Source organism: Gadus chalcogrammus, chromosome 4 (genome assembly GCF_026213295.1).
Source record: "Gadus chalcogrammus isolate NIFS_2021 chromosome 4, NIFS_Gcha_1.0, whole genome shotgun sequence".
NCBI lineage: Eukaryota > Metazoa > Chordata > Actinopteri > Gadiformes > Gadidae > Gadus > Gadus chalcogrammus.
Genome location: NC_079415.1, coordinates 11,254,210 through 11,264,150, shown reverse-complemented (window position 1 = coordinate 11,264,150; position 9,941 = coordinate 11,254,210). Strand labels below are relative to the sequence as shown.

The 9,941-nt window shown below is 41.2% G+C and overlaps 1 protein-coding gene across 2 annotated transcripts; it reads right to left on the bottom strand.

Moving 5' to 3' along the window:
* Positions 1 to 1,878: 1,878 nt before the first annotated feature.
* On the bottom strand, positions 1,879 to 8,898 carry LOC130381834 (hydroperoxide isomerase ALOXE3-like). 2 transcript variants are annotated; one of them, XM_056589618.1, is made up of 15 exons: positions 8,719 to 8,898; positions 8,044 to 8,208; positions 6,971 to 7,175; positions 6,700 to 6,781; positions 6,463 to 6,570; positions 6,202 to 6,305; positions 5,859 to 6,031; positions 5,513 to 5,656; positions 4,716 to 4,919; positions 4,075 to 4,161; positions 3,382 to 3,548; positions 2,876 to 2,997; positions 2,689 to 2,789; positions 2,387 to 2,557; positions 1,879 to 2,289 (listed from the first exon to the last, which is right to left on the bottom strand). In XM_056589618.1, exons 2-15 carry the CDS (start codon positions 8,188 to 8,190, stop codon positions 2,113 to 2,115), a joined length of 1,992 nt encoding a protein of 663 aa, XP_056445593.1. In that variant the 5' UTR covers positions 8,191 to 8,208; positions 8,719 to 8,898; the 3' UTR covers positions 1,879 to 2,112. The 2 variants fall into 2 exon arrangements, with proteins under 2 accessions (XP_056445593.1, XP_056445594.1); XM_056589619.1 differs by having other exon boundaries at positions 8,044 to 8,898.
* Between the last annotated feature and the right edge of the window lie 1,043 nt (positions 8,899 to 9,941).

Here is a 9,941-nt window from a genome sequence, read left to right as displayed (position 1 = left end):
AAATTGCACCAAAAGGGCATGGATGCATAGATAACATACATATTATACCAATTAGTGTGCATGGCAAATGCTGTATATGACCCATGCCATGCATACCATACAATCTAATCATAATCATTACATCTATTCAGACATGCAAAGCTGGGATGAGCAAAGCATGGAAGAGGACATGCAAATACATGAGGCAATAGTATTTATATAAGAGAAAATTATTGAGTAGGACTTCAGGTGCACAACTTTATGCTTCCAATTCTAATATCATGCGTATATGAGGTTAATGAGTGCAGTTTAGTTCCCATGGAGAACAGCGCTATGGCTCTCAAGACGCAACCAACTAGTGGAAACTTAATATGAATGAGGCCTCCGCCTACGTGGAAGATTTTTTCACATTCTTTTGATTATGCTGGTTCATTATACATGTCCACCATGTGTGTGCTCCAATGCTGGAGACAATGATGATGATGCTAATAAGTAATATCTACTGAATACTGCATTCATTTCCTGTTATAGTGGCATTATCATTATTTCAATCTTTTGACATACAAATGCAGTCTTTTTTTTGATGAACAAGATTTAAAGAGGAATGGTGTAAGATTTGGCGAACAAATTCAAGTCAAAGTCAGAATAAGGGGCAGCATGACCAAGAAGTTGTGGTAACCACCCTTTATGTAAGAAACAAGGCACTGTCCTTGCCCCACTGAATGAAGCGTAAAGCGTACCGTTTACATTGATTCTGTTTTAAGCCGTCGTCTAGTTATTCTCCTTGACGTCATCCAGTGTTACACCGAATTCTGCGACCCACCGAACAGTGTGACCCCAGGGAGCGCTGTTGCACATATTTTGCAACATACACGCAGCACGAGTTTGAAGTAGACTGGCATGAAGTAGGAAAAACGGTATACAATATGACAAAAACATAAATAAAATATATCATCGCCGTTGCTTCTTTCCCCATAAAAGTCATAAATAGTTGATTTATCTTCAGCATTTCCTATTATAGGCTACTGTGTAAAATGCTGTTTAGAATTAACGTTTGTATCAAGAAAGGGAAAACCCGCCCCCTGCGGTCACACTTTTCGGTGGGTCGCAGAATTCGGTGTAAAACCGGTACTGCAATTTTGTGCGAGCATTTCCATTTTTTGTGTATTTTTGCTAAGATTGACAAGAGGCTATAATACGCCCCCTGCTTGGCAGCGCTACTTAATAATCTGCTCACATTGGACTGAGGGCAGCCTGGACGTCACTGGACCCTGCAGTAACGTCATTCCCCTCTTGAGGTACAAAGGGGTATTCCGGTACCGGTCGGGCGCCAGCTGGGCTAACTGCTCACTACTCTGCACCACAATTCATAGACATCTTACACATGTCGTAAAAACCTTATTTCTTTACAATCTGCTGATAATTGTAGAATGTTTTTTGAAAATGTTGAATGTTTTAAATACTACAATAGCACACTAAAGCTCAAACTAAAGGGTTCTCCTAATAACTACACAACACTCCAATAGGACTGATAAAATTGTTCCGTCTAGAATCACTAATTTCTATGTAACTGATTTTTGTAAAGAAGATTGTAAAGATATTCCCTTCAAATATATTTGTATTATGTACATTCAAAGTATGCACAGCATCCTTTCCATTCAGATCGTTATGTAAGAGCACCATCAAGTGGCACTTAGTAATTATTACCAAATTCACCTCCTCTTATCCTACCACCCAGTCGAGTGTCATAATTTGCAGTCTCAATTGGCTACAGTATGTTGAACATACTTTTGTATATTGATACATTTTAGTGCCACAAAAGGGATTTTGAGTGGACATACATTGAATTGAAAACAAAGCAGATTTCTGTTAATTTATTATTTAAATGACATATAAAAGAATCGCATTGCACACCGTTACAAAGACACAAACACACACACACACACACACACACACACACACACACACACACACACACACACACACACACACACACACACACACACACACACACACACACACACACACACACATACAGGCCAAAGATTGTGCAATTAAATGAAGCCAACAGGCTCTCATTCTCTACTCCATCAACATGTGCAGGTTTGGTTTCCCCCCTAACCCCTGACCCATTTAAGAGACGACACTGTTCTCGATCTGGGCCGGGTTCAAGTACTCGTAGGGAAGCAGGAGCTCTGAGTTCCTCTTGGTGATCTCTTCGCTGAGGTAGGCCAGGTCCCCCTGGAACGCTGCAATGTTCAGCCTGGACAAGGGCTCCCCGAAGCGCTCTGGGTAGGAACCCAGAGGTACCTGCAAGCAGAACCATCAACGTGGTTGATTACTTCTGTAAGACATGAACTTGACCGTTAGACGGAGTATAGACTATCAGCACGTTTCAAAAGCTTACCAAGTCTTCAACTTCCTGGCAGACGTTGCAAATGGGGGACAATAGTTTGGCGGTGGTCGCCTGATTGGGAAGAGTCTCCAGAAGGGTCTCCATGCTGGATCGTCCCTTTGTGGACGGAGGAGGTCTGCACAGCATCATGGGGTTGTTTGGGATCCAGCCGATGTAATCAAACTATAGGGAGACAATGCTTATACGGTTGTTTTCTTTGTCATTTTTTTTAGAGCTACCTTTACAGTTTACATTCAAATACATTTAAAGTATATGAATTTTTGGATCAATAATAATCCTAGAAAAATAGACACCTGTCCATTGTGAACTGCAGCATGTTTTGCTGATGCTGTGAAGATCACCATGGTGACGAACTTGGCCAGTTCCTCCACTTTGAGGAATTCCTGAGGAATTCCTTTTGGACAGATCAGGATTCCAATTATTCACGTGTTATTAATAATTGTATGAGATTGCAACTTGCCCACATTCACCAAAAGCTACCTGAGCGGCCATTTTCTAAGAAAGTGTTGGTATAGATGTCCTCGATCCAATCCTGCAGCTCAGAGTCTCTGCTCACGTCGTTGTCAGAGGGATAATAGATGTCCACCATTTCCTTTGCAAAGCTTGAGGAGAAAAACAAAGTATTTTTCTAAAAAGTAATCATGCTTCTTTTTACATAAATTTCCTGCGACACATAATTGCTGAATGTGCTCAAACTGAGGATCAGCCTTTTAAGGAAAACCTTTTAACAACCATGTTAACTAACCACTAGGTGTAGCTGTTTTGTTAAAAGGTGTGACTTTGTCATAAAGGTCTAAAACACAACATAGTAAGGAGGAAGCTAGAAGTTAGTGTCTGACCTTAGCCGGAAACCCTAAATGTAGCACATATCTGTCATGTTTCTCAACCTGTCGTAATGTTTACTGCATTGTCCCTGACAAACAAACCAATATCAAATAAATCCACAGAGATTTGTAATGACGGCTTCATAAGACTTCTACAAAGACCTTTGGACGATGTGCCAGAGCTTCAGTCCGTCGTCTCTGTGGTAGAAGTTGGGCACGGACTGGAGTCCTCGTGCGGCGATGTTCTCAGGCAGAAAGAGAGAGCTGTACGTGGTCTCCGCGTGAGCGCGTGCCATCAGCTTCAGAGACCCCGCCATTCCTATGGTACTCTACGCGAGCAAGTAACAAGTAATGGACAACAGTTTAGCTTCATGGGAATGGCTTTAAAGGAGCATACAGATGTAGGTGTAATCAATCCATTGTAGCACAATCTCTCCTGGCTCCACTATAACATCTGTTTGTCAAAACGTTTTTTTTTGTGCTGATTTTGCCCAAGAGCATTCCCTGCCAGAAATATTAACAAAAGCAATATAGGAAAGGCAAGGAAAAAAAATTGACCCCCTACTGCCATTCTTATCCACATACTCAACGACAAACATGGATTCCAAATGAATCCATGTAGGCTACTATATTGTAATTGTTTTCATTCAGACATCATGCTGAATGCTGACGTTAAATACTGGTCCAGTAAATAATCAGTCAAGGAAGTCATTTTAACAAATTATATTAATATCAGACGTTTCAGTGAAGTCAGAGGAGAGGATTACGATGGTAAGATCCCCCAAACCGATACTGCCATTTCTGGGTGGTGGAAACGTGATACATATATGTGTGTTTTAGTGTTTAAAGGCCTACTTGGTTAAAGAATCCATCCTCGCTCCTTATGTCAGAGAGTGCCAGCGTGTTGACATGGATTGTGTTGCGGAAGTGGGGAATGAGGAGCTGTAAAAAGGACACGGAATACCAACATTATCAATTTGATAACAGTAAATACAGTAAATACATTAAGACTCATACAAGCCAATGCTCAAAAGTTGCTGTGTGCACATCCCACCTTCTGGCCAGGTGCAGGACAAATAAAGTAATAATGAGTGAAAGAAATGTAATGTCCGCAGCACTGCTTAAGCTCCCATATTAATAAAAAATGAACAGCAACGTTTCAACCCTCTTCTTAAGGCAGATGGAGTCATACACGCCAACAGAATCGTAGGCCGTATACATTCAATAGTGAAGTGTCCTGCCACACTTTTTTTGATCCAACTATAATTAGTCTTTATGTATGTATGTCTGTCCTATCGATTTCCTCGACAACCGGTCGTCCGATCAACCTCCCTCTTGGCAGTTGTCCTGCTGGACAACTGCCAAGTTGTCCAGAAGTGCCGTGTCGAGTGTGAGGTGTTTCGGATGGGCTGTCCAAGAACGCTGCGAGCAGCAACACCGAAGGCCGAGCCAATCGGCCCGTTCACTACACTAGCGTACGGCAAATATGCACCTACTTTGTAGAGGGGGTGGATGGACGGTAGGTTTCGCAGTGTGGCCAGGGCAAACCCTTGAACCACAAGATGCGTGTTCAGGAGATGATGGACGGACTGGTGCTGGATGCTGTCTGAGTTTTTGATGAACAGCTTGGCCAGCAGCCAGTCTGTCTCGCCGTCACTGGGCAGGAAGATGGGGTTCTCCTCTGAGGGTTGTTGCTGAAGCTGGGTCGTAAACAAGGACACAAGCAGATTTATAGTATAGGCTACATGAATTACGATGAGTAAAGAGGCCCTTTAAATGATCGAAGTATGACGCTTGAAATTTCACAGAGGAAGGAAAAGCAGGTCAATAAAGTCAGTCAGATACCATATTTGATATTTCCATATGCTTAAATTCAGGGCTATTGAGCCTCAGTAAAACAGATTATCATATTGATTATCATATTACAAATTCCGACATGTTGTTATGGTAACATTCGCCTAACATTCACTGGCATAGCTTATTTATTTTTACGTTCCGACGTCAAGTTCCACTATCTTCATAGGCCACTAGAGGGTAACATTGCCTCACGAATATGTTTCAGCCTATGACACGACAACACCTGAGACAATGCGGTGGTTGGTGGAAGAGGCAAAATGCATAATTTAAAGAACCAGAGAACGGCCTTCCTCCAAAAATATATGGCAGGGGGGTCAACAAACAAGAAATATTGACTCTAACGTTTGTCTACTTGTGGCTTTACAGAAAGTAGGATTCCCCAGGACTACTTCATTTTGTAATGTGTGACACAGTTAACCATGGAACAAAATAATACCTGTATTGCAATGGGCCTCAGTTCATCCTTTGGGTTCTTATACAGCAAACAGAGACCAGCAGCCACCGTCAGCTTTTCCCCATTATAGTCCCTGCAGGGTATTCCGTCCAACGTCTTGTAGTCACAGAGGAACACATTCCCTTTCTGTACGACAGTCGGGAAGATATGATGAGATATAAGATGGCCAACGAGGCAACCAGTTTGCAAATAGGATGCAAACAAAAGATTTTAATATTTAACTTATTTTGATGATTCACACTCATTGTGTCGGTTTCGAACTGTGCTTGATGTGCATGACATATACATTAGTAGACAATACTAAGGAAGCAGTGAGAGCAGAAGATACCTCCATCTCCATGTGCAGGGAGCTCCCCTCCTGGAGGAAAGGCTTCACCATCTGCTCAGTGACTGGGAAGTGAGCAGGGAGCTGGGAGCAGCACCTGATCACATTGGGGTTCACCCCGTTGAGGAACTGGAAACCATAGAAGTCATCGTCCTTCCAGTGGTCCATGGAGTGTTCTGGAAACACAGATCACTTGAATCTTGCAATCGGTTGTAGTGTACATTTTGTGTGAACTTGAGATGAGATGTAACGTATGTATGTATTTGTGCTCATGTAGATTTATAGTGAGAGAATACAGACAGAATGTTTCTGTAGGTCCAATTGTAAATATTGCAGCTAATTTTACCATACAAGGGTGATGATCTGAACCGAAAGACTGATTTTAGGTCCTCCAAGTCTTTCCAGTCCTTTGTAGAGTTATTTAGTCGCTTTAGCTTGCGTTCAGTAGCACTAGCGGTAGATACAATGAAAGATTGGGAAACTAAATTATTTTAAGATAATTCTACTGGCTTTTCGGAACACATGATATATCGAACTGAACAGGTAAGAAATTGAATAATATTTATACAATCCAGATTTTGCATTTAAAGTTTAGTCACAGACTTACGAAAACACTTTCTCTTTTTTGGGGGTTGAACCACTGATGGATGTTGGAATATCGGTGATCTCTTTGAAACTGTTGAACTTTGGTAACCCCTCTGCTAGCGTTGTATACCTGAGGGACGAAACAGCAACAACGAAAAAATAACAATAAAGAACAACACGGGATAACCTTTAAACACTTTTTGCAACTGTATAAGGTGTGCAATTTCAAGTTACAACAAAATGTGAAATGGTGACTCACTGGTACACTTGTTTTCTCAGTTCCAACTCTTTTCTACGATGCTCGAGTAGAACGGGATGAGTCTCTTCAAAAAGCTTTAAGGCTATAAAAGAAGTAGAATAGTAGGCATTTCTTATTATTCAATTATTAATCAATTATATTTATAAAATGTAATTTATTACTAAAGCACTAATAATGGATTGGAAATGAAGGCAATAAAATAGACTTTTTCATCGGAGGACAATGAAGAACAGTCAAATATGTTGCAACATCTTCCTCTTTGGAACCTGACCTGGCCCTCCTCTTAGCTCAACCACATCCCCACGGGACACCCATTGGTGACAGGGGAACAGAACCACGTCTCCCTCCGGCGTGGTCACCACGATCTTGGAGCAGAACCACTGGTCTTCTGGGAGAAGCAGTAAGGGATCCATCTCCACCTTGAGTAGGAGAAGATCCCCCACCGGCTGAGAGCTTTGCACAGAGTAGCTCCGAGTCTACAAGAGGGGAAACACCACACGTCTCAACAGGTTTGATGAACTCTGAGATGGGCAGGTAAAATAGATATGATTGATGTTCACTAAAGCTATGGTAGGCAATATAGAGAACCAGCCAGAATAAGGTATTTTGAAAGTATCCAACCAAAGAAGTCCCAGCCCTGGCTTGGTCTGCCTCATCCATTCATTCAGGCCGAATTAACTGATTGGACGAGTTTGTTACAAGTCTGCGACCTCTACAGATGTCAGAAGTTTTCTATTTTTGACAAAGCATTTTATGTATTGATTGCTGTCTGTCAGGATGTGAATAGAATTTCAACAAATTTCACCAAAAAATGATTTAACCCTAACTTTAACGAAAACTGCACGGTACTTAAAAAATAGTAAATCAGATCAAAGAAGTGTGAAATCACCGCACACTGGTATAAGCTGATAAGCTGATTTATATTGTGAATGACGCCTTTCGCTTTTGCTTCATCAGGTTTACTCTTGACGAAACAAAGTGAACCTTGAAGAGTAGAGGAAGAGTGAACCTGACGAAGCAACAGCGAAACGTGTTGTTCACAAAATAAATCAGCTTATACCAGTGTGCGGTGATTTTACACTTCTTTGAATTGATATACTATTGTTGACCGCACATTACCAGCACCTGAGATCAAAAGGCTGTGCACAGGGACTTCGTAAAAAAAATAAGTACTTAGAACCGGGGGCGCAGAGGCTCAGTCCTAAACGCAGCGACCCGGGTTCGAGTCCTGCCCGTGGTCATTTGCTGCATGTCCTCCCCTCTATCTCCCATACCTTCCTCTCTATCTCACTCTATAAAATGCAAAAATAAATCTTTAAAAAATACTTAGAACCAACCACCTACCTTTCCTCTTGTCAAGTCCTTCCCCCAGTTGTCCAGCAGTGTGCGTTGGCTCTCTCCCTTGGCTCCAATCAGGGTAATGTACAAGTAGTCTGAGGTTCCTGCATATGCCCTGTCCCCCGTTGACACCTTGACGTTGTAGACCGCCATGGCTCCTCAATAGGAACACTGCTCATTTATATAGAGAGGGTTTCGAACGTAAACAATCGATAACAAAGCCCTCCTACCGTACTGTCTTCACATTAAGTTGGTGGAGCTCTAATTGTGGTGTTTACATACATTTGATTGAAAGGTATGATGGATTTCCCCAACCAATTAGGGTAGGGATGCCCTGATTAGTCTGAAATAAGCAGGTCTAAAATCGAAATAGTCAATAACAGATATTTGACCGAAACAGATATTCTCACAATGCTTTTACCTCACCAAGCTGACAGATGGGCTGGCTATGGCATTTGTAACAAATATAACCCAAATGATATATTTTATCTTACCTACAGCACCTTTGATTGCAATGCATGATAGACCACACACAATTCAAAAGGTCAAGAATACAAACCGTCTCTCTAAACCTCTCTCTAAAGATCTAACAACTAATTCTTTTTAAGTAATAACTGTTTAACAACTACTTAATTTACCAGTCATTGACAACATTGAGCATTTACATATAAGTAGGCCTACCGTAAATCGTTTCTGCAGATCAGAGCTTGGCTAACAAGCAGCTCTTCCCCCAATAGTACAGCAGTGGCAAAAAGGAAGACCCTATATGGGGAATAACTAAATAAAGCTAATCTTAACTAACTAGCTCAGCTGTTGCTGTGAACAGACCAGATAGAGTAACACAGGGAGAAGGAAGCTGCATACTTCACTACAACATGGGTTGGGCTGGAGGCGGAGCTAGCCGCAATTATGACGCAATAACAATACCATAGAATGCATAAATACCAATGGAAATACGTCAGTATGAACTAATTTCTATATAGTAGGCCTGCCTGTTGGGTGACTACTACCAAAGAATGCTGATCCAATAACATTGTTGCATATGTTGCTTTCAAAAAAGTACCTGCTGTTGGAGCTTACTTACTACGTCCAATGCAGGGAATCAGGTTCCACAGGTAAACCTTACCCTCTTTTTTGGTCTCTAAAAGTTTAAGTTGCAGCATCAACCAGTTCAACAGGATTCCTGTTGAACTTTGCACCTGTTCCAATTTTGTTTTTCATCAACAACATGGGACTGGTTTCTCTGTTGTCTACAGCAGCAAACATGATTTCATGGAATGACATAATACTTTTTTTATTCTTGGGAAATGCGTCTCTTACATAAAGCCATATAAAAATAAATAAAATACAAAAGTGCAGTAACAGACATTAAGTGCAGTAACACAAACAAATGCAGACGTAAGTGCATCAGAGGAGATTCGCTTGCAGGAATGCTGCTGGCTCATCATCTTCACTTGAACGTTATTTTAATTGATGCAGGGTTGAAAGTTGCATATATTCCAATTGCCCTCTTGGACCGTTTAACAGGCTCCAGAGGACGTGTGGAGAATCCTTTAGCATTACAGAACGTGCTAAACGAATATGAATCATGTAGTCTGCCATCAATCAAAACGATATAGAATGGGCGGGTACTTTATGACGTTTGTAAACCGTGAGCCCAATATCCTGCAATTATAAATGATGATAAACTTCTGTCGTTGAACATTTTGATGCATTAGTATTGTGGTCCACTTTTGCTGTATTTGGATGGGATATAACGTCTAGATTACATAATAGTAATATTATATGTGCCATTTGTAACGACTTGAAATTGAATTTATAAATTTGTAACTGTAGATGTTAATGTAATGCGAATGGGCACATTGCAACATTTTGTCCTCTTAAACCTGAACCTAAACACAGTT

Coding starts and splice junctions, on each gene's coding strand:
- LOC130381834 (XM_056589619.1), bottom strand. CDS start 8,190: ATGGCGGTCTACAACGTCAAGGTGTCAACGGGGGACAGGGCATATGCA. Junction 6,571..6,699: donor CTGAGAAAACAAGTGTACCA/GTGAGTCACCAT, acceptor TTCGTCCCTCAG/GTATACAACGCTAGCAGAGG. Junction 2,790..2,875: donor CTTAGAAAATGGCCGCTCAG/GTAGCTTTTGGT, acceptor TCTGTCCAAAAG/GAATTCCTCAGGAATTCCTC.